The sequence below is a fragment of the Salvia miltiorrhiza genome, chromosome 7 (assembly GCF_028751815.1).
Source record: "Salvia miltiorrhiza cultivar Shanhuang (shh) chromosome 7, IMPLAD_Smil_shh, whole genome shotgun sequence".
In the NCBI taxonomy this organism is placed as follows: domain Eukaryota; kingdom Viridiplantae; phylum Streptophyta; class Magnoliopsida; order Lamiales; family Lamiaceae; genus Salvia; species Salvia miltiorrhiza.
Window position 1 is genome coordinate 57,093,936 of NC_080393.1, and position 23,721 is coordinate 57,117,656.

The following is a 23,721-nucleotide window of genomic DNA, read 5'->3' on the forward strand; positions in this document are numbered from 1 at the left end:
GAGAGGAGTGAGTGGCAGAAGCCCACGCGTTGATCGTATACGGCGCCCAAAGTAGTGTGTGTATCTGTGTGAATATATAAATAAATAAATCAATACTAGAATAAAGCTGTGAATCAATTAATAATTAATTTAAAAATGTTGGAAACGAATGGGTGCAAAGGCGTATTTTGCGGGAGTGTGACAATACTTTTCTCATTCACACATATTGTCATATTCCTTATTCTCATCTCATTTTTTTTTTTTGAAAAGTAAATAAATTCATTAAGAAACACAAATGTGGGAGAGTACCAGCGGTACTCATCCCCAAGAAGTAGAGTACAGATACAGGCCCAAAACAGCACACCAATCTCAAAACGCAAGGAAAAACAAAGAAACACCAACCCGAAAACTTCACCCAAAAAACGAACAAGACTCAAGCGATTTTTGCCGGAAAGCAGCTAACAGGATCCATCATCCACTCAAAGGAAGAGTAATAAAAATGATTTGGGTTCCTGGCTTTTAACCATCTCCACGTGCAGAAAATGATTTCATCCACCGTTCTAGAACTATTAGGGCTTTCATCCTTGAACACTTTCGCATTTCTGATTTTCCAAATCTTCCAACAAGCACATTGCCAAATCATGGTGCAAATTGCTTTTCCAACCTTATTCCCTCCTTTCTCAACAAATTCAAAGAAGTGATCCAGTATGGATGACTGGGAGATATGGCTGAAATTCAGCCATTTATAGATGGCCTTCCAAACCTGGTTCGAGTAAGCGCACGAGATCATAATATGGTCAGTAGACTCAAAGGGAGTAGGACAAAGGGGACAGCTGTAGCAATTATTCTCGAGATAAGTTCCTCTCTTCAATAGGTTCTCTCTCGTTAGAATTCTATCTTGAAGAGCTTTCCAAACAAATGAGGACACTTTGCAGGGAATGCACTTATGCCATATGTCCTTAAGAGCAGTCGGGGTGGTCTCCATGGATTGCCGGCTATTGTGAAGGATTGTGTACATTCTCATCTCATTTTATAATTAAAACTAATGCTAACTCAAATGTCATGTTCCAAATATGAGGTAAGTCATTATTCATTGGTTTGATGGTTTCTTTCCCATCAAAAGCCACTTGGTTTTCTATTTATCTTAAATTTGAAGTACAAGCATATAATATATTATAGGGTTACTAAACACATAAAATTTTAAATTTTAAATTTTAACACAAAATTTTTAAAATATTAAAAAAATAAATCAACTTATTGATTGCAGTAATTTCAACACGAATTTGATATTCATTCAAATTGAACGGATGTGGCACGTCGAATTGTCGATGCGGACAAATCGAACGTTTACAAAAACGACATCGTGGATACATCATCTCAGCATCGTCGTTTCCTTAAAAAAACCAAATACTTCTCTGTTCAATTTGGGAGATATCAAGTTGAGATGTCGACATTGAGGTTAGTTGCGATTATTGGATGAGGCTACTATTGCTGCTCAATATGAAAGGTATGAAATTTCATTCTATTTGCTGCTAAAGTAATTTCAAATATAAATTTTTTAAAGGTATATATGTTTAAGTTTAATTCGTTTAATTAATTTGAAGAGTTAATTCATCCAAATCAACTTTAATGTTGTCATAAATAAAATTTGTGTTAAAATTATTCCGATCAATAAATTGATATTTATTTTGATATTTTTTTAAAGTTAATGTTAAAAATTAAAATTGATCCAAAATTAATGTGTTTATGGACCAATAACTCCTTTGTTGTATAATTGCCAGAATGCATCAAGTATTCATTCCATAGGTATTTATATAAGGTAGGTGGACAATGATATTTGAATGAAGAATTGTTTCCAGTGAACTATTTTAACCGCAAGTGACATCATGCTTCAATGGGTAGTGTATATATATATATATATGAACAACAGAACCGATCACCTACCCACCGTGGGCATGTATAACGTGTCCACTATGATGTGGCAATTGTAATTATAGTAAGATAATTTTAATTAGAGTAAGATTTATTAGTTATCTTTCCCAATTAAAATTGTCACATCAGTGGTGGGCACGTTATGCTTGCCCACGGTGGGTAGGTGATCAATTCTGATATGAACAAATAAAACAAAAGGAAAGGCTAAATACTAGTGCTATATCTTATGACTATCTCGATACATATTTAGACGAGGAACAATACTAAAAAATTTAAAGGCGTCTCAAACATGAATAATTTTTAATCTTTAAATTTTAAAAAAATTATAACTGACAAAATTTGTAACTGACAAAATTTGTACTCCTCGTGTCCCAATAATAGCGTCCCCACACAAATTAACAAAATATAGATAAATTAAGAGATAAATAAAGTAACTGAGCAAGAGAGATACATATAGCAATGAAAAAGTGAGAGATGGATACATAAATGAGAAGATACATAGAGAGTAGATAAAATAAATTATTATTTTTTGATCGAGACATTATAAATAGGATGCCCAAAAAGAAAATTTGAGACGTTATTATTAGGATAGAATAATTATATTTTTTTATAAAAAGAAATCATAATATTTTATGGCGAATCAACATTTTGCACAATAAATTAAATCTCATTTGTATAAAGCATGGTTTAATTAATATTTGTTGGATTATTCAAACTGTTGGAGTGATAGGAACAACGAGGGCTGCATGATGAACAGTAGTTGGTGGTTAAGTCGTGAACACATGAGGCGCTGTTGCAATTAGCCAATTAATGAAGCGTAGTTAATTAAAGTAATTAAGATTGATTAGTGCGTATAATTGTACTTTATTTTCCTTGTTGACTCAATGATGAGTGGGTGTGGGTACAACAAAAGTAAACTTTCCCTTAATGGGAGTCGCCACTTGGCCCACGTGGCACGGTGGGTCCCGCCACATTCCTCTTCTAGCAGTCTGTACGACTCAATGCTCCTTTTCGTCAATTTTACTTTTACGAAAGTAGTAGTTTCTGTACTAGCAGATTACTGTGCCATATATTATCCAATAATTTTTATTTTTTTTATATATAAAAACGATTAAATGATTTTAGTAATAATAATGTTATTTTCTTATTTCTAACAAAATAAATAAATATAAAATATTGTAATTACTGGAAAGTATCTAGCGTGCATTCACGCACAAAACGACGCTAAGTGTGCCCTGAGATTGAAATGAAATAGTTTAGAAAAGTGATATCTCAAAAAAAAAAAAAATTGATTAGTGATATGATTTGAACAATAATTTCATCCTCAATGCCTATATAATATGAGTGAATTAATTTGTTGAAGTATGGTGTTCGAAAGTATTTGTACGGAGCTGCGGGGGTGAAAGCCCTCAGACCATTTTTTTTTACTATTATGTACAGTTTATTTTATGTTCAAGTAGAATTTTAATAAACTTAAAATTAGAACTGAGTCATCTAGTATAATAAATAGTTGTTCTCATTCTATTAATTAAACAATAAATACATTGAAAGAATATAAAGACATGACTCTATGCATTTTTTTAAAAAACAAAATTTTATTTCCTCCGTCCCACGAATCTTGACACGGTTAGTTTCGACACGAGAATTAAGGAATTGTAGATTAACGTTTTAAGTGTGTAATTAATAAAGTGTATAAAAGTGATAAAGTAGAAGAGATAATGTAATAAAGGTGATAAAGTATCACGAAGAATATAATAATTATTACCTTATTTGGAAATGTGTCAAGATTCATGAGACGACCCAAAAAGAAAAACATGTCAAGATTCGTGGGACGGATAGAGTATCTTAAAAATGCTATTTTAAGAGAGAGAAATTGACCCACTGAAAATGAAAAGTCTATTTTTTGCAAGAGTGAGAACTGATAACAAATAAATTAATAAACTATCTGCGAATAGACTTTTTATAATGTAAGAATAGGTATTCAAACTCGAGTCCAAATCATCGAGGGGACAAAAATTCACGACATTAATTGAATTATGATTATTCATGCACTATAAGCAATTTATTCGTTTATATTGATTTATTCGTTATTTCCAATTCTCTCCAAATTGATCATTATCATTTTTCCAACCCTATATATTCGATTTTGAATTGATATATACATATGAGTCATGTAAGTATCCAAAAACACACACATCATCTACAGATTAGTCACTATCAAGGGACAAAATCTTGACAATACGAGAGAGACAGGAAAAATTGGGCGGCTACGTCCGGCGCCCTACCACTTGGTTTCATGATTGATCGGAATCTAATGTTGAAGATATATATCCAAAAAAAGATACGAAAATCCCTATTATTCTCATGAAAATAAACGAAGATATGTATTTTTAAAACAAAATCAACTAAAACTCTTTTAGTATCTTTCCTCCTAATCCAAATTCTGATCAGTTTCTAACACTTTCGGCGATGCCAATGTTGTCCAAAAACGTGGATGCACTCATAACACAAATCCTCACATGTGGTGTGATGTGCCTCCTCCTAATTTATTACTCGATCCGTCTACGAAATAGAATCCCGTTTAAGTGTGAACACAAATTTTAATAAAATTATTAAAATTAGGGAAAATTACAAGTAAATACACAAATTTTGCTCAAAATTCATATTTAAGGGTGAACACAAATTTTAATAAAATTGTTGAAGTTAGGGAAAATTGCATGTAAATACACAAATTTTGCTCAAAATTCATATTTGACTTGAAGTTAGGATTTTATAATTAAATACACCAACTTTGTAAGTTGTTCAATTTTAACGTCGATTTCATTTTTCCCAAATTCTAAAATGACGTAGCTCCTACCTGGCTCGTCGACACACGCCTTTTAGTTCGTCGGACAAATAACAACACAGAATGAAATGAAATCCTAATTTCACGTCATTTTTTCCGATCATCGGAAATGAAATCGGCGTCAAAATTAAACAACTTACAAAGTTGGTGTATTTAATTGTAAAATTCTAACTTCACGTCAAATATGGATTTTGAGCAAAGTTTGTGTATTTATATGCAATTTTCCCTTAAAATTATTATAAGTAGAATAAATGTACAATTTATATGAATAATGTTAATACAAAAAAATAGAATACAAGTACAGTATTAGTTAAGAAAATAAAATAAAAGTGCAACTTATAGTTAAATATTGAAGAAAATATATGATGTGATGGTTCAAAAACTTAAAAGAGACTTTTTTTGGTAGGAAAAAAGGGTAAGTGGGACTCTTTAACATTGACGGGGGAGTAAATTATTCCTAAATATTCAATTAACTCCAACCGCCACCACTAGTTCATGAGGATCAGTCATTATAAAGTTACCTATCAATGTACGTGGGTTGATATAGTAGTAGAGTGATAATGTTTTTTTAAAAAAAATTATTTTCAAACATTTTTTTTAATAAATTAGATAAAATGATTTAATGAAGAGTGATGTTATGCAGCCACACTATGGGTAGTCATAAACTAATCAGATAGAAAAAAAAATATGATTCGCTTAATTTTTTAAAATAGAAAATGATTTAGCTTTTTTTTTGTTTTGTGATTTTTTTATTTTTCAAATAGAATAATAGTAATTTTTAAAAAGTTAGAATCTTAATTTTTAAATAAAATAATAAAATTATTTGTGCACATAATTTTGGCGTATTGAATCTGGTTTTCAGGTAAAAAATAAAATAAAAATAATGCATCAAAATTAAAATCGAATAGTTCACTCCACACCATAAATACAGTAACCATTACTTTCTCTTGGATCGGAAAAGGCCCAAAACAAATAATTGCAGCCCATATCAAACAAATTTGGCCTAAATTAGTAATCCTCATGTCCCACGAATCTTGACACGTTTTTTTTTTGGGTCGTCCCACGAATTTTGACATGTTTCTAAATATAACAATTTATTATCTTCTCTCTTCTACTTTATCACATTCTCTCTTCTACTTTATCATTTTATTATATTCTCTCTCCTACTTTATCACCTTATTTCTCCTAATTTATCACTTTTATTATACTTTATTATCTACACAGTTAAAACACTAATGTACAACTCTTTAATTCTCGTGCCGAAACCAAACATGTCAAGATTCGTGGGACGGAGAAAATAACTTGTAGCCCAGATTTTTTCCAGTTGGCCATTTTAATTTTTATCTTTTTGTGATTATATTCAGAAATCTCATTTTACTATCTCATCCATAATTTTTTTTATTTGGTCATCAATAATTAAAATGAACTAAATTACTAATTAGTCCTGATGTCGTTCTTCTCGAGCCATGACCACTAAAATGATCATTTTTTTTTGATAAAATTACATGAGATATTTACTTCCTCCGTCCTACGAATCTTGACACATATTTTTTTAGTCATCCCATGAATCTTGACACGTTTCTAAATATAGTAATAATTAGCTAAACAATAAGGGTAAATATCATATTAAACCTTGAACTATATCCGTTTTATCAAAAATACCCTGAAACTTTTGAAATGCTCTCAAAACCCTCAAAGTATCAGGGTTTTATCAAATATACCCCGCATCTCTTTTTCGGCCACCAGAAAAGTGACGTGGCTCGCCGGATGCCACAGTGTAATTTAAATTATATTTCTTTTAATCCATATTATTTTTTTATTCTTTTTTTTAATCCATGTCATTTTATAAATGAAAATCCATCATGGAAATTAAAATCTATTCAACCCAAAATAATTGAATTTCAATTAGGGCGCCCCTACACTCACAATTTCACAAATCGGCTACCCCTCCACTCACGATTTCACAATATTATAATCTAATCTCTAGCTACTGCTCTACAAAAAGAAGAAAATTGCAAATTCTAATCTAATTGGAAAACAGAGGAAAAATTGCATCTTCACAATTGCAAACTCATTGCGACGAGTCTGCAAGTAGCCGACGGAGTAGACTCTAGCCTCCTCGCCGGCGGTAGTGCCCAGTCTCCTTGACGCGGCGGCGGTGGTGTGGCCGGATAGACAACCACCGTGAATTTCAATTATTTTGGGTTGAATAGATTTTAATTTCCATGATGGATTTTCATTTATAAAATGACATGGATTAAAAAAGAGAATAAAAAAATGATATGGATTAAAAGAAATATAATTTAAATTACACTGTGGCATCCGGCGAGCCACGTCACTTTTCTGGTGGCCGGAAAAGAGATGCGGGGTATATTTGATAAAACCCTGATACTTTGAGGGTTTTGAGAGCATTTCAAAAGTTTCAGGGTATTTTTGATAAAACGGATATAGTTCAAGGTTTAATATGATATTTACCCAAACAATAAAGGTTCTTAATTATCTTTCTTTCTCCTACTTTATCACTTTATCACCTTCTTTCTCCTACTTTATCATTTTTATACTTTATTACCTACACACTTAAAACACTAATTTACAACTCCTTAATTCTCGTGCTGAAATCAAACATGTCAAGATTCGTGTGACGGAGGGAGTATTATATAATCAAATAAGTTAATCGCATATAAAAAAGAAAAAGTTAATCGCATACAAATGGGATCACTACACCACATAAATGTGGAAATTAAATAATCGTATGTAGGCGGGATCTACGTGCGGGACCTCACACCACATAAAGGTGGAAAATAAATAAAAAATAACTGCACGCATGTGAAACCTGCGTGCGAAACATCTACACCACACAAAGGTGAAAAATAACCGCACGCATACAGGACCATTATCCACACAAAGGTAGAAAAATCAATCACATGCAGACGGAATTAAATTCAAAATCTCTTACAAATAAAAGTATTTGAGTGTCTCAACTTTACTACTTGAACTAGGCGTTATTGGCCAAATAATCAAACTTATTATATGCACAAGCAAATATTCATATCATATGTGTAAGCTGCTAACATTAGATATTAGTGTACACATATCCTCTGCTCTTTATCCACAATTTCAATGATCAAACTTATTATATACACAAGCAACTATATATATCATTGTAAACAATAGGGATTTCATTATGCATTCATTAATTTAGTGAGTAACTATTACACAATTCAATGCATTCATTAATTTAGTGAGTAACTATTACACAATTCAATTCACCATTCGTCATGATAAATTGATAATCAACATTATCAATTTATCATATCCTCCCTACTGAAATTTGGTGAAAAATAGGGATATTTTGGTAAATTGACTTATTATGTATATAAATAAACTATGTTCGAATTATTTAACAGCAACAATGCTAATAAGTAACTGAGCCAAATTCGCCAATCCTCCTATTATTTGGTGAAGCCTACGGATTAGTGAGTAAAAAGTTTAAAAGATCAATTTAAATATAATGAAAGCATATAATTCAATCTACAATAAATAAAAGACTTAATTGCATATATGTATTAAATTTTCAACACATTATTGTTTTACATACAAACTTTAAAAATATGTATTAAAATTATTAAATTATAAAATGTGAGAGCTTCCCTATTTATAGAGAAAATACATAAGGGTTAAAGTAGCAAATCTCTCAAAAACTCACGTACGCTACATGCAACGTTCAAATCTCGCTCACTTTTACTGAATATATTGTTAGTAACTAATTAGCAAATTTTGTCATATGTGTTGTGATCAGAATCTTCACCAGCACTGACCTTATGTTATTGACCTTTAATGATTCATCTCTTATCCCTTATATTCGTCAACAATCCTTTAAACAATTGTATCTCCTCTCCCCCCTCCCCCAAAAGCACGACCTCATCTCTGACCTCGTCCTCTTCTCTCCACTGTAGCTATGTCGTACTATTGTTCAATCGAGTTGACATCACCATTGACTTATTGTATGGTTCCATAATATCGACAGCTTTGAATCCCATGTCACATGTTCATTGGTCCCCGACACTTCTTCAGCTCTGGTATTCAACATTTTATTTACAGTGTACAGTAAAACGTCTATCTCACGCTTTATATAAATAATTAAATGAATTATCAATGTTAAGATAAGATTTACTCCTCATCAAGGTCAAATTAAGTAATTATTATATAATTTTGCTGGACTAAGGCCGTACTATTTTTTTTATATCTGCCTTATGCATATTGTAAATAGATGACATTAAATATGATTTATAATTTTTTATTTTCCCTCTCCAAAAAAAATCTATATGAAGCCCACAAAAAGATATCAATATGCAATCTCGGCCCACTAGAAAATATTTAACTATGGGCTCATTTCATAGGCCCAATAGATCACACCCTACACATTTGATTGATCGAAACGGCGTCGTTATTAAAAAGGGCAAAAGCGTCAATAAGCGAAGGATTATAGACTCAATCCAAACCCCTAAAAATACAGCGACTTTGCAGCGTCTAAACTCTTTTTCTTTCTCTTACACACACACCACTCTCTCTCTTTCCTCAACTTCGCGGCGTAGATCCGAGGAGTTTTGGCTCTTCGTCGCCGCAAAAATCAACACCTAAATCACCGTCTCTCTCTTCAGATCTCTCTTCTGATTCAGGTAACTTCGTCGTAACTTTATTTTCTCGCTTCGAAAGCTCGTGTGTTGTTCGCGTGGTTCGTGTTTCTGTATTCGTTGGATTAGGTTGATGTGTAGCTGCCTCGATTGTTTTTGATCGGGATGGATTGCTTTTGTTTTTTTAACTTTTAACTCATTGTTTCATCTTTTGCAGCCTTTATCTGAATCGTTTGTGTATTTTATTTGGAAGATCTGCTTGTTAGTTCTGCTTTTGTGTTGTTTGTTTGAAGATTTTTATTTCATTTTTTCTGAGATTTTGTCATCCTGCTCATCATTTTTCACTTCGGAACTTTTAGTGAATGATAACTGAAATATTTTTACCTTTTGAGATTCGTAGGTTTATAAGCTTCGTTTTTTTAGCTTATTTGGTACATTTTTAATTGATCCAGTAAGTTATGTTGTAGCTCTTAGTTTTTTGTCTGGTTTGATTTGTACTGCTACTGTATTGCTATACCAGTCTGCTGCATTGAGTTCAATTATTTTGTCGGTGAACTGAAGGAGGTTTCCTCTTTTTGATGTATTTGAGATTGTTGAACAGTATGTAATCTTTTGGTTAGTATGCTATTTGTAGTTTTTATTTTTGGAGTTATATTTATTGTAGTTTAGTGCAATTTTGTATGGATATTTGTAGAATATTTTCACAATCAGACATGAGCTCTCTCTTGGAGTCATCATAACGCCACGGAGTGTGATTTGTGATGTTTTTTCCTGTGTGATATCGAATCTCTTTTAATTTAGATATTTTTGTCAGCTAGTGTTAGAACATGAAATATGCTTTTTAACAGTTACCGTTGTTTAGGATTAGGTTTGGCTATATCACGGTGTTATGGATAGGAGGAGTTTTGATTAGTATTATGTTGTGTTTTTCTTAATTGAACTGTGCACTTTGGTTTGCATTACTGATATTGTTCTGTGCATATTAATAGCACAATTATCGTTTTGCTTATTTATGTTTGTCTTTTCTGGCAGTCATGGCTGGATTAGCACCCGAAGGTTCTCAATTCGATGCTCGCCAGTTTGATACAAAAATGAATGAGCTGTTAGTTTTCTTATCACATGTTTCTGTCTTGTCTAATGCTCCACAGAAAATTTTTAGTATCGTTGTTTGTTGCTCCTCTGTATTCTCTAACCATTCAAATAAATGGTTATAGACTTGGAGCTGAAGGTGGTGAGGAATTCTTCACAAGCTATGATGAGGTCTATGACAGTTTTGATGCCATGGGCTTGCAGGAAAATCTTCTGAGAGGCATCTATGCCTACGGTACTCGAAAAAAAAACTTCAAAAGAACTTACTAGATTGCTTATTGATGTGAATATGATGTTTATGCATGATGAAACTTAATTATTCAGATCAATCGCATTCTCTATTGCTTGGTTGTAAGAGATCCAATGTGACATCTTCTCTCCTTAAAGTGTTCTTACTGTAAAATTCTCTGAAGGTTTTGAGAAGCCGTCTGCAATTCAGCAGAGAGGTATTGTTCCCTTCTGCAAGGGGCTTGATGTGATCCAACAAGCCCAATCTGGAACTGGGAAAACTGCAACTTTCTGCTCTGGGATTCTTCAGCAGCTAGACTACAACATCGTTGAATGCCAGGCTCTTGTTCTGGCACCTACCCGTGAGCTTGCCCAGCAAATTGAGAAGGTGATGAGGGCATTGGGAGACTATCTTGGTGTTAAAGTTCATGCTTGCGTTGGAGGTACCAGTGTGCGTGAAGATCAGCGCATTCTGTCCAGTGGGGTCCATGTTGTGGTTGGTACTCCGGGACGTGTGTTTGACATGTTGCGAAGGCAGTCTCTGCGCCCTGATTACATCAAAATGTTTGTGTTGGACGAGGCTGATGAAATGCTCTCAAGAGGGTTCAAGGATCAGGTTCTCATTTGCTTTCTGTGCTCTAATCTAGTCGCTGCTTGCATGAATTTACTTGGTCGTTAACGACGTTACACCAAATTTCTCACAGCTTCCACTTATTGTGAAGTTTTACTTCTTATGTTACTAATTTCTATCTAATACCTGTGATGTGTTCTATCAGATCTACGACATCTTCCAGTTGCTGCCTCCCAAGATTCAAGTTGGCGTATTCTCTGCCACTATGCCCCCGGAGGCCCTCGAGATCACGAGGAAATTCATGAACAAGCCTGTGCGTATCCTTGTGAAGCGTGACGAGCTGACCCTCGAGGGTATTAAGCAGTTCTATGTTAATGTGGACAAGGAAGAATGGAAGCTCGAGACCCTCTGCGATCTCTACGAGACCTTAGCCATCACGCAGAGCGTCATCTTCGTCAACACGAGGCGCAAGGTCGACTGGCTGACCGACAAGATGCGCGGCCGCGACCACACCGTCTCCGCCACCCACGGTGACATGGACCAGAACACGAGGGACATCATCATGCGGGAGTTCAGATCCGGCTCCTCCCGCGTCCTCATCACCACGGATCTCCTGGCCCGTGGTATCGACGTGCAGCAGGTCTCCCTGGTCATCAACTACGACCTGCCGACCCAGCCGGAGAACTACCTCCACCGTATCGGACGAAGTGGGCGGTTCGGGAGGAAGGGTGTCGCCATTAACTTTGTGACCAAGGACGACGAGCGCATGCTCTTCGACATACAAAAGTTCTACAACGTCACGGTGGAGGAGCTCCCGGCCAACGTTGCTGACCTTCTCTAGGAGAGAAAGAGGGATCGAGGCGCCGAGGTTAATTTTCCTTTGTTTCTGAGTAACTTATGATGCCCTTATTTTCCTAGGTTAGTTTTTAACGCGTGGAAGGGAGATTTTTAGTGCCATTATTTGGAGGGGACTTCCATCTCCCAACGTTATTGCAGCTCCAAACTACTACAAAATTTTTGGTTTTTGTCTTGTGTTGTAATTGTCAAAAAAAATTTGGATGATATTTGGCTTTCTTATTTGAGTATTTCTAAGTTCAATATTTTTTGCTTCGTTTCGTTTGTGTGATATTTTTTCTTCTATTTAGTAGGTGAAATGTTTATCTCGTTTCTACTTAGGATATTTATATCGGTGGAAACATTAATGGTGCATGGATGAATTTCTTGTGCAACGAATTTGTAGCTTTTCTTTTCTTCCTTCGTTCACATTTTCTTATTTGAATGTTTTAGTTCAGCAAGTTACTTCTTAAAATAAAAAAAAGTCAATATGTTACTAATAATTTTATATAGCTCATTATTTATATCATATTTTATTGTGGTTCATACATAATTAGATTTTTTCTCATTTTAAAAAAAATATCTTTATTTGTTTTTATTTTCTTGACAAATATATCCTAAAAACAAGTTATTTTTTCTCTACTATTTTTTTTTTTTGAGGCGATTTTCTCACTACTATTTTATTACTACATCCTCTATTGAATTTGGCCGAAGGAAGTTAAAACTTTTAAACCACTTTTGAAGCTGCAAATTTTATTTAATGAAATTATTTGTTAGGTAACTCGTGTTATTTCACTCTCAATGGTGTGACAGTGAACTGTGCTAAGGTTGAAATCTTGAAAATAATTTATTTAAATTTTGAATTGGTCTATGTCTACTCTCTCACCTAATATTACTGGTCAATTATATTTGTTTTATGGACTTATCCCTAAATAACAATTGTGGTATTCTCTTTCTTTTTATCCCTAAATAACAATTGTGGTATTCTCTTTCTTTATAAAATAGAGAGAATGAAGAAGATGATTACGAATTATTTACGTGTACTAGGAGGGAGAGATCATAATTAATTATGGGCTTACTATCATATCGTGTATTAATTACACCTATGCCTTTCCCTAGAAACATCAATTACTAAATTCATTAGTCAAACCAATGCTCTTTCCCCTAAGCCGCTTGCCTTTTTCCTACATTGGAATATTATTAGCCTGTCCAAAAAGTTACTTTAATTAGCATATCATCCCTTAAATTATGCTACTAAATTATTACACCACATTTAACTATTACTCTCTCCTATTCAAATTATAAGTCTTCCTAAGCTCATGCACATATATTAATTAATAAATAAATTACCTAAATTAACCTTAATTAATGATAATTAAAGCTATTTAGAAATAAATCTGTTTTAGACCAATTAATGAACGCAAATTCTTGTGTGCTCCATGGAGCACCGTGCTCTATGATACTAACACTTGCATTAAATGACACTAACAGGATAGTGTTATTCGCGACAGTATTATTTATATAACATGATAGTGTCATTTGTAAAACAAAATAATGTTAATGTCATTTCAAGCAATGTTATTTATAGTGTTGGTGTCATTTCAAGCAGTGTTATTTATATAACATGATAATATCATTTGTAAAATAAAATAGTGTTGGTGTCATTTTAAGATAGTATTAGTGTTAGTGTCATTTAATGCAAGTGTTAGTGTCATAGAGCACGATGCTACATGGAGCACACAAGACTGCCTCATTAATGAAATAGTTGAATACATAAGGGCATTTTTGGTTTCAAAGTTGAAAACGACAATTAAAATGAACATAATTAAAAAGCCTAAAACCGACTTATAAATTGAATAGGAGGGAGTACTATATGATATTTGATATATCGTGCTTAGTCATATAGCAACCAATTTTTTCTGATTTTTGGGAATTAATAATATTTGCTCGGACACTGATAAATCAGAATTTCAAACCGAAATTTGGACGAATGAAAAAGCAGATTTTATTGGTTCTAATTATTTTATGAATCAGTACACACACAACTTGTTAGTGGAGGTTTCTAGAAACCAACTCAAGCCACATATTTCGATCCCAAAATTTCATCGCAAATTGAATATCAAGATATTTTTTAGATTGTTTGATTTATTCCATTATTTTTTGAAATATTTTGTTAATTCAAATAAGAGAGGAAAAAACATTATGCCCTAAATATATATTCGTTGTACAATTACGTTTTTTTAGAATTACATACACATATTAACACTCGTACTCATATATACTAAATAACTCAAACCTCCTAATTTATTGGTTAAAAGAGAAATATCTTACTTGAGCTACATTTTCTTATTATTTACACTTACTTAATTGGGCATGATATCTAAAATTGCAACTCGATTTATACGTAGTATCCATGACCATGAGTATAAATATAAATATAATATCTAAAATTTTAATTCAGATTTATACATAGTCACGTCACGTCCCATGTGAATTTGGGCTCATTAGTAACCCACCCAATCCATAGCGTAATTAGCTGTCTAAATTAGACACTAATCCAAAACAAATAATAATATAAAATAAAATAAAAAAACCAAATATGCGAAACATAACACAATACGAAATGTCAATATATGAAATGGGAAGTCGTGTTTGACTGGTCTAAGTTAACCAGATTTCTTCTTTAAAAATACAAAACCAAAAAAACAATTCCAAAAAAAAAAACTCTATTTTCCCATTTTCTCCCGTTTAAAGCATCCAAGAAAGCATAAAAAAAAAGTAGAAAAAATCCATGGCGGATTACAGATCAAACTTGTACAGCGATTCCGACATGCAAATAGAGCCTTATTACCGGCCCCCATCCGCCGGCGACTTCCGATCGTACAGCACGACTTCGTACTACCAGACGGCGGCGCCGCCGCCGCCGCCGCGGAAGCTGAAGAAGGGGAAGAGCATGGGCGCGTCGCTATCGAAGTCGTGGAGCTTTAACGATCCGGAGATTCAGAGGAAGAAGAGGGTCGCGAGCTATAAGGCTTACACAGTTGAAGGCAAAGTCAAAGGCTCTTTTAGGAGGAGTTTTCGATGGATTAAGGATAGATGCAATCTTCTCATTCATGGATTCTGGTAATCAATTAGTAATTTACTTTTTTTTTAATTCATGTAAGAATTTATTTATGTTTTTTTTTTCGGTTCTTTTTTTGTTGATGAGCTGTTTTTTTTGGTGGTGTTGTTGATGCAGAAGTTGAGTGTGAGAAACTGAGAGAGAGATTTCAAGATTTGTTGGTTTGATGAGAGAGAGAGAGAGCTTTTGATTGTGTGAAGTGAAAGATGTAATGTAATCAAGAAGAATTCTTGAGGTGAATTGCTGCACTGCATATAGACTTTTAAGACATTGTGTGTATGAGTGAAATATGCGACCATTTTTGTTCATGTTGATGAAGGTTAAAACTAGTTTTGGGGTTATTCTTAAATTATAGCTCCACGATCATGACTTTTTTAGTTCGAATTTATAAATATTACTCCCTCCGTCCCACTGAAAGTGGTGCGTATTCTTTTTTGGGCTATCCCATCGAAAGTGGTGCATTTCTTTTTTTGGTAATAATTTTACACTACAAACAATGTGGCCCCACACACATTTACACACCTATACACTACAATCTTATTCTCCTTAAATCTCGTGCCCAAAAGAAGTGCTTTCAGTGGGACGGATGGAGTATAAATATAATATCTATTTATTTTCGTTGTTCATTTAATAATTCGAGTTAAAATTTTCGACCAACTGAAGATGATGTGTATCGCAGGAAGCTGATATCTGGCAACGCTGTCATTATTTTTAACGTATACACCATCTTTATTCATATTTTAATCCTTCAACACCAGGTCGGCTTCCGCGATGCACATCAACTTCATTTAGCTAGAAATTTGATTTGACTTATTAGGTGACAATAAAGATTAATACAGTATTATATTTGTTAATTCAAACTAAAAGATCACCATGTAATCAAAACTAGGGCTATAGTTTAAGAATAACCCTAATTTTGGTGGCCGTTGGACGACCTCGTGATCGAAAGGTTAGGTGCATTGTGCACGTGGCGGTTCGACTGGCTCGGGCTAACCGCACCATGGGCCCGGGGCCAGCTTGGTTCAGTGAGCTATGTTTTAGGGTTGCATTGTCGATCATGTCAAGCTAATTTACTTTCAATTAAACTATTTAAGGTTTTTGTTAGTTTTGGTTTTGAGTTCATGTGGTGAATTTGGTTTGGAATCAAGCTTATTTCAAGGTCATATAAACCATTGAATTCAACTCATTTGTTTCATCTTATATACTTACAAAGTTAGATTGTTGATTTCTTAGAAATAAAATATATTCTGTGTATGCATATTGATCAAGTGGTAGAATCGAGTAATATTTAAAATAAAAAATTTAGATTGAAATCTATCGAAATTGATTAATATTTGAGGTCTTGAAAAATTTAGGTTAAAAAGAGATTTTTAAAATTTAGTTGCCAAAATAAAATGTATTCTATTAATTGATTCTTGCTCGTTTGGTTCAAGTAGAAAAATGAAAAAGGAATGGAATTACATAGAGTAGAATGGTAACAATAACTATTATTTTTATTGAGTGTTTGGTTTAACAATAAAAATAAATCATTAGTAAGAAATTCCTTTATTTTGTTTCCCCTCTATTTTGAGGGGTAACAAATTGAGTGATTGAGTTACCCTTAAGTAAGGGTAATGGTTAAGTCATTACTCAAACCAAACAACTTTTCCAACCTCTAAAAACACCCAACTAAACGTGGGCTTATTCTCGAACTATTAGAAGTCTTAATATTCGATTGTATTTCATTTCACCATTACACGTCACCGTACAAGATTAAACACATAAATATAGTACTAAACACAAAAGGCAAAAAGACAAGAAAAAGACAAAGAGTAACATGTTCATAAATCTTGTCAAAAACCAAGAAAAAGTAACTCATTTTGTCTCATTAGTAATATCTCAATTACTATATTGGGATGTCTCACTAGTAAGTAGTAACGTCTCATAATATTTTTTTAGTAAAAAAATTTAACCATTTAAAATGTCATAAATAGTGAGCCAACTCACTTGAAATAATCCTTAAATATCTTCAACCGACAAACTTTATACACTAACTACATTTTTCTCAATCTTCGTGTTCAAAGGTAATGAGATGTTAGTAAAGGTAATGGGATGTTAGTAACGGTATGGAGGGAGTACTATAAAAGGGCTGTTAGCAGAAAACAGGCACTATCATATATTCCACCTATATCCTATTCTATCCATAAAACTGAATGAATTCATATCAAAATCTATACCAAATCTTAAAATTCATAGCAATCTGTGGAAACAAACCTCCACCTAAGATCATTAGCAGAGACACGAGCGAGAGCTCAGTGACGAATGCTCTCGGCCTGGAGAAGGCCCTCTCGGATCTGTGAGGCGACGTCCTTGACAGCACCGGGGCCGTGTGGAACAAACACGGCATTGGATTTCGAGGAGGCCCCGATCTCCTTCATCGTGTCAAAGTATTGAGTGACGAGGACCATGTCCATCACGTCCTTTGCTGTGGTCCCGGGCACGTTCTCAGAGAAGGCAAGCACACTGTCCCGTAGCCCGTCCACGATTGCCTGGCGCTGTCGGGCAATGCCAAGCCCCGACAAGTATTTGGACTCGGCTTCTCCCTCGGCCTTCTTGATCTGCAGAATCTTCTCTGCTTCAGCCTTCTCGTTAGTAGCAACCCTCATCCTAGAAGCTGTTCAGAAGATTTTACACGAAACTTTTTAAGCACGTCATCTGTGAGGAAAACGAGATGTGTGCCAACACGAAGCCAAGCAAGATAGAAAACATCTCTGTTTTAGACAATGAAAAAAGTTCACTCAGCACACTTGCCTGCATTGATCTCATTCATAGCCCTCTTTACATGGACGTCGGGTTCTATATCGACAATGAGTGTCTGGACAATCTCAAAGCCATAAGCAGACATAGCCTGCAGAAACCGGAAATGCACGAAAAGTTTCAATAAAAATTCTAAGGGAACGTAGCAGTCCAATGGTTATGCTGTCAGTCAACAAAATTGATCACCTTTTCAAGTTCTTGCTCCACAGCTTTGGCTATGTCGTTCTTTTGCTCGAAAACAGCATCCAATTCCAATCTCGGCACGCTAGCTCTGATGACTAAAAATACAAAGAGCAAAGGTCATATACTCCTGTTTGATAATAGGTTTAGCAACTACTAGCATAAGATCATCGAGACCGACTAATTTAACAAACAATGGAATCAACAAAAGCCAAACTACTAAGATTACTAGAAGCTATAGAGGAGCTGAATAGGCTGCAAAATAACTCAAACTGACTCAATGATATAAAGGAGCTATGCATATAACAAATAGGACAATTTGGAAAATACACAACATAGTAAACCAAATACCAGAACAAATAAATTGTTAAAACACTTATTGTAGGCTTACATGCTATATAACTCATGGAACACAGAAATCAATCAATTTCAAAATCAAGCCCTTTCTGTTACTTCCAATCGACTAAATGTCATCTAGAAAGATACGAGAGAAACTAAGCCCTTTCTGTTACTTACAATTGACTAAAAGTCATCTAGCAAGATACGAGAACAACTAAGAACAACAAAGTAAACAAAGCTTTCACTGATGCACGGGAGTTAAAATCCCAGAAAGAATAACACAAGATATATACGAAAATAGCAATGTACCATCAAAAACATAGGCTTGAATCTGAGCCTTAGTGTTGGAGAGCTTATAAAAGGCATCGGCTGCATTTTCTGTCACAGCCCGGTATTGAATGGATGCAACCACAGTAACGAACACATTGTCCTGAAACAGCAAAAGGGTCGATCAAACACTAAAACAATGAAGAGGATAATAGCATTCTTAACATTTGTAAGAATTGGAACCAACATATTCCTAAGATGATAATGTGGTTGTTGTATGACAATTAGCAACAAGTTTGAACCTAGCATCACTGGTATCCCTCTTTTGAATGAAACTCATTACAACAAGAGAACACACACCTTCGTCTTTGTTTCACAACGAACATCTAGCTGTTGCACGCGCAGTGATAGCGTACCAGCCAATTGGTACCCAAAACACCAAGGCACACAGTGACAGCCAGGCTCGAGAATTTCGCAATACTTGCCAAACTGTTCTTTCATGCCAACAGTCGACTGATCCACTTGAACACAACAGAGCGCTTGACCCATTATTCAGACCTGCAAGCAACCTAAATTGTGAAATTCTACATGCAAATACATATTAAGAGCACCACATGCCACCATAATCTTAATTTGTGGCCAATTAATAGCTCAAAAAAGAAAAGTGTATCATAAAAACTCAAATCCATGTTTGCTTCACCATTCTTAAAACATTCAAATCAAGAAACAAACTCCCATAACAGCTTTACTTATATCTAGATTCAATAACAAACTGCAGAAAAGGTTCTTGAACAACATCAAATTCTCACAATCTTAACGAAAATTATGATCCGGCAAGAATGGCCCTTTTTAAAGTGAGAACTAAGAACTAATGTGTCTTTCAATTTTTCATAACCCTAACGCTCAAGATTAATGATAACCATGAATTACATGAACCAAAAAAGTACTAATATTTACTATCCTATTTCAGGAACAACAACAAGATTAATGGTAACCATGAATTACATTAACAAAATAATATTTACTACTATCTTATTTCATGAACAACAATAAGATAGTATGGAAAGTAGAAACTGAACATCAATTAACAGTATACAAATAGGCGTTGCAAATAAAAGAAATTTCTCACTGAAACAAAAGAATCAGAAACCCCAGCGTGATTCCAGTACGAATAAACTGAAATTGGGGATTATTGTTACGTACATAGCAAAAGTCCCCAAATTTCAGCTCAGCAGAGCCGAATTTGCAGCAAAAAGAAGAGAAACAGATCGTGATCACCAATTTCACAAGAAAACACAGAGCATCACGAGTGATGCAGCCTCACGAGATTCATGAAAATCAAATAAAAATAAAATCGCAAAAGAAGAAGAAGAAGAGAACGCCGCCGAAGCATGCAACAGTAAACACAAAAATACCTTCTAGGCAGAAAATTCTTCAAAAACTTGGAAGGGTTCTGCGCTGCTGGTTGGAGAGAACTGAGGCTGTGTTAGAGTAAAGGGGAACAAACATTGGCTGGAAAAATATACCGAAAACTCGGTATTCCGTACCGTAAAATACCGTAAATTACCGAATTTAAGGTATACCGATTTTTTTGGTAAGGTATGATACCGTACAGAAGATTTAAGATAAGGTAAAGGTATGGATTTTCCAGATATCGGGGTATACCAGTTATCGCGGTATATACAGAAAAAATCAATAAATACCGTATTAAAGGTATATACCGGAACACGGTATGATACCGTATTACTGGTATACCGGCATATACCGAATAATACTGTATATACCGGTGTTGCGATATCATACCTTAAAATGATATACCTTAATATTCGGTATAATACCGATAATAAGGTGCAATACCTTATTCTGATATACCGCAGTTGTCCGTATATATTGATATACCGAAAATCGCGGTATATATCGTATCAAAATCTATAGTTTTAAAATATATAATATATATTTTTATGTTTATATTTTTAAAAATATTTATAAATTATCTAAATATGTTTTAAATAAATAAGTTATCAATTTTTTACCGTATTGAATTTTATCGATTTCGGTAATACCGATTATTTTGGTATACCGTTAAAGTGCGGTATACCGTGAAAGTATGGTATACCGAAATTCGGTAAGGTATACCGAAATAAAGGTACGGTAAAGGTTTTGTATATTCTCCATACCGTACTTAAGGTATACCGAACTAAGGTATACCGTAGGTAAAGGTAAGGTAAAGGTATGAATTTTCTCCATACCGGAGGTAAATGTAAGGTATAAGGTATGGCCGATTTAATAAGGTATACCGTACCGTTCCATCACACAGTGTGAAGATGTACAATTCCTATATTTAGATATAAATATGTATTTTATCAAAGAAAATATATATATATATATAGGGAGTGGTTCAATTGAGAAGCTATATATTGTTGAGAAGTTGATAAGCAATCTAATAGATCAACATGTCAATACATTTTTATGAACGCGGGTTTAATCTGGGGTTCGATCCTTGGCGATATGGCGTATTTTTTAACAAATTAAATAGATTCATATGTTCGTCAGTTATATTTGATATGTTCAAAGAATTTATTAATTTTTTGGGTCTAATTACCATGTTCATCAAAATATATTAACATGTTCATCTATTAGATTGCTTCTCAACTTCTCAACAATCTATAGCTTCTCAATAAAACCACACCCTATATATATATATATATATATATATATATATATATATATATATATATATATATATATATATATATATATATATATATATATATATATATATAAGGGTTAAAGTACAAATCCACCCCTGAAGTCGGCGCCCCTAGAGCGTATTACTCCCTAGACTCAACGTTGGCCCAAATAACTCCCCATAGCCCATATAAATACTACATTTAAGCCCACAACTTAACAGCCCGTTAACGTCGTTTCTTAAATTTCTTTTTTTTCGCCGTTTCGGACAAAGACTAATGTGTTTCTTGATAAAATTTTGGTGAACGCCTTTGGCCCGAGTTGCCACCCCAGTTGCGGTGGGATCTCGCCGCTCAACTGGTTGCTGTTGAGGTCTAACCATACCAAACTAGTGCAATTGGCTAACTCCGGCGGTATGCTCCCTTCCAAACCGTTGTACCAGGCAATGAGCTGCTCAAGATTCTCGAGATTTTCTTAATTCCTCGAGCGAAGCGGCGCCGGGGCATATGTTCGGGGGAATGTTGGAGCTGAACTCCGCTACCCTCAGGTTCTTGCAGAAGGAACTGGACGCCGAAAATTCGCCGAAAATCAAGTTGCCGTTGAGCAGGAGGGTCTCCAGAGATGACAACCTTTCGAGAATGGAATCCGGGAAAGGTCCGGTCAAGTTGTTGTTGGAGAGATCGAGCGTCTGGAGAGACGAGCACGACGCGAAGGAGGCGGGGATCGATCCGGTGATGTTGTTCTTCGAGAGCTTGAGGTCGACGAGGGAAGCACACTTGTTGTCGAGCTCCGACGGGATCCATCGGTAAGGTGGTTGTGGGAGAGGTCTAGGGTTTGTAGGCTTTTCAGCGCGCCGAAAGCGGAGCGATTTTCGCTGGAGAGAAAATTCTCCGGCAGAATCAGCTCCATGAGGCTGGTGCAGTTGGAGAAGGACGACGATAGTGATGAGACAGAGAACTGCACCTCTCGATCTTCAATTCGGATATCATGCCGGAGATGTTGTTGTAGGAGAGATCGAGATATTTAAGCTTGTCGATGTGAAGGAAGAGATTCTCCGGCAGAAATCCGGTGATGTTGTTGAAGGCTAGATTGACGTACTCGAGGTTGGGGTAGTTGGCGAACATCTTTTTCGTTATGTGACCGATGATGCCGGAGAAGGAGAGCTCGAGCTCCTTAATGGCGTAGGGGATTTGCAGGAGAGAAGAGTTGGCATTGACGACGAAGAAGTTGGCGGAGAGGTTGAAGGAGACGAGCATGTCTAGTGAGGAGAATGGGGTAAGGGAGAAAAAAAAAAAAAAAACTACGTCAACAGGCCGTTAAGTTGTGGGCTTAAATGTAGTATTTATATGGGCTATGGGGAGTTATTTGGGCCAACGTTGAGTCTGGGGAGTAATACACTCTAGGGGTGCCGACTTCAGGGGTGCATTTGTACTTTAACCCTATATATAAATATGTATATAGACATGTGTATCAGTGTTTATGTATCTCTTCCATGTCTATTTTAAATCATTGCATAAATTAAAATTGGACATAAAAGGTAATTGCACTAAAAACTTACTCCCTCCGTTACGTTCCAACTATCTTGATTTGTATTTCTTTTTTAGTCGTCTCAACTATTTTGATACATTTCTTTATATATATGTTAAAAGTTTTTATCTTTGTTTACTTTTTTTCATTTATGACACTTAACACACTAAATACTAATTTCTTAAATAGCGTTCCAAAAAGTTGACTCAAGATGGTCTAGATGGAGGGAGTACATAAGATTTGAATCTGTGTGTTACATTCATCCATCAAGATAATATATTCACCGTAAATCTTCGTGATTGAAAGGTTGAAAAATGAAAATGATTCTCACCTTCACAAAAGTTGGATATCAAGAAAGACTCAACAAACAAATTTTCCACTTAACCAAAGAGATATTGATGACCTTCATTTATAGCTTCTTCACCTCCTCCTTCGGCACCACGGTCACCGTCACCATCAACGCCTCATTCTCCATAGCCGATGAGACGATGGGAACTCATAGATGGAGTAGAGAGGAGGAATTCTACTAGGATTTTTAATTTAGGCGAGCGTGCGGGTCGGGAAAGGATCCACTAGGGCATATGGCATTTATCTTTCGGGTCAAGAGAGTGGGTCAAGTCGACCCATGATCTACTCATATACATGAGGCTAGTCACACAAGAAAAAAATGAGTAAAATTTTGAAGTATCCA

The 23,721-nt window shown here is 34.8% G+C and overlaps 4 protein-coding genes across 4 annotated transcripts; 2 read left to right on the forward strand and 2 right to left on the reverse strand.

Annotated features, from left to right (window-relative positions):
• Window positions 1-412: 412 nt before the first annotated feature.
• Window positions 413-964, reverse strand: LOC130994471 (uncharacterized). The gene has a single exon (XM_057919514.1). It carries the CDS (start codon window positions 962-964, stop codon window positions 413-415), a length of 552 nt encoding a protein of 183 aa, XP_057775497.1.
• Window positions 965-9,240: 8,276 nt separating this feature from the next.
• On the forward strand, window positions 9,241-12,373 carry LOC130995061 (eukaryotic initiation factor 4A-2-like). Its single transcript, XM_057920210.1, has 5 exons — window positions 9,241-9,435; window positions 10,423-10,492; window positions 10,605-10,714; window positions 10,893-11,323; window positions 11,484-12,373. Exons 2-5 carry the CDS (start codon window positions 10,425-10,427, stop codon window positions 12,117-12,119), a joined length of 1,245 nt encoding a protein of 414 aa, XP_057776193.1. The 5' UTR covers window positions 9,241-9,435; window positions 10,423-10,424; the 3' UTR covers window positions 12,120-12,373.
• A 2,347-nt stretch (window positions 12,374-14,720) lies between these two features.
• LOC130995062 (uncharacterized) lies at window positions 14,721-15,541 on the forward strand. The gene is made up of 2 exons (XM_057920211.1): window positions 14,721-15,235; window positions 15,351-15,541. Coding segments are annotated over exons 1-2 (333 nt in total). The 5' UTR covers window positions 14,721-14,903; the 3' UTR covers window positions 15,352-15,541.
• A 1,823-nt stretch (window positions 15,542-17,364) lies between these two features.
• Window positions 17,365-20,361, reverse strand: LOC130995063 (hypersensitive-induced response protein 2-like). The gene is made up of 6 exons (XM_057920212.1): window positions 20,231-20,361; window positions 19,176-19,373; window positions 18,858-18,978; window positions 18,216-18,307; window positions 18,024-18,120; window positions 17,365-17,886 (listed from the first exon to the last, which is right to left on the reverse strand). Exons 2-6 carry the CDS (start codon window positions 19,362-19,364, stop codon window positions 17,525-17,527), a joined length of 861 nt encoding a protein of 286 aa, XP_057776195.1. The 5' UTR covers window positions 19,365-19,373; window positions 20,231-20,361; the 3' UTR covers window positions 17,365-17,524.
• Between the last annotated feature and the right edge of the window lie 3,360 nt (window positions 20,362-23,721).

Coding starts and splice junctions, on each gene's coding strand:
- LOC130994471 (XM_057919514.1), bottom strand. CDS start 964: ATGGAGACCACCCCGACTGCTCTTAAGGACATATGGCATAAGTGCATT.
- LOC130995061 (XM_057920210.1), top strand. CDS start 10,425: ATGGCTGGATTAGCACCCGAAGGTTCTCAATTCGATGCTCGCCAGTTT. Junction 10,493..10,604: donor GATACAAAAATGAATGAGCT/GTTAGTTTTCTT, acceptor AAATGGTTATAG/ACTTGGAGCTGAAGGTGGTG. Junction 10,715..10,892: donor GAGAGGCATCTATGCCTACG/GTACTCGAAAAA, acceptor AATTCTCTGAAG/GTTTTGAGAAGCCGTCTGCA.
- LOC130995062 (XM_057920211.1), top strand. CDS start 14,904: ATGGCGGATTACAGATCAAACTTGTACAGCGATTCCGACATGCAAATA.
- LOC130995063 (XM_057920212.1), bottom strand. CDS start 19,364: ATGGGTCAAGCGCTCTGTTGTGTTCAAGTGGATCAGTCGACTGTTGGC. Junction 18,308..18,857: donor TCAAGCCTATGTTTTTGATG/GTACATTGCTAT, acceptor TTGTATTTTTAG/TCATCAGAGCTAGCGTGCCG. Junction 18,121..18,215: donor TGGAGCAAGAACTTGAAAAG/GTGATCAATTTT, acceptor CGGTTTCTGCAG/GCTATGTCTGCTTATGGCTT.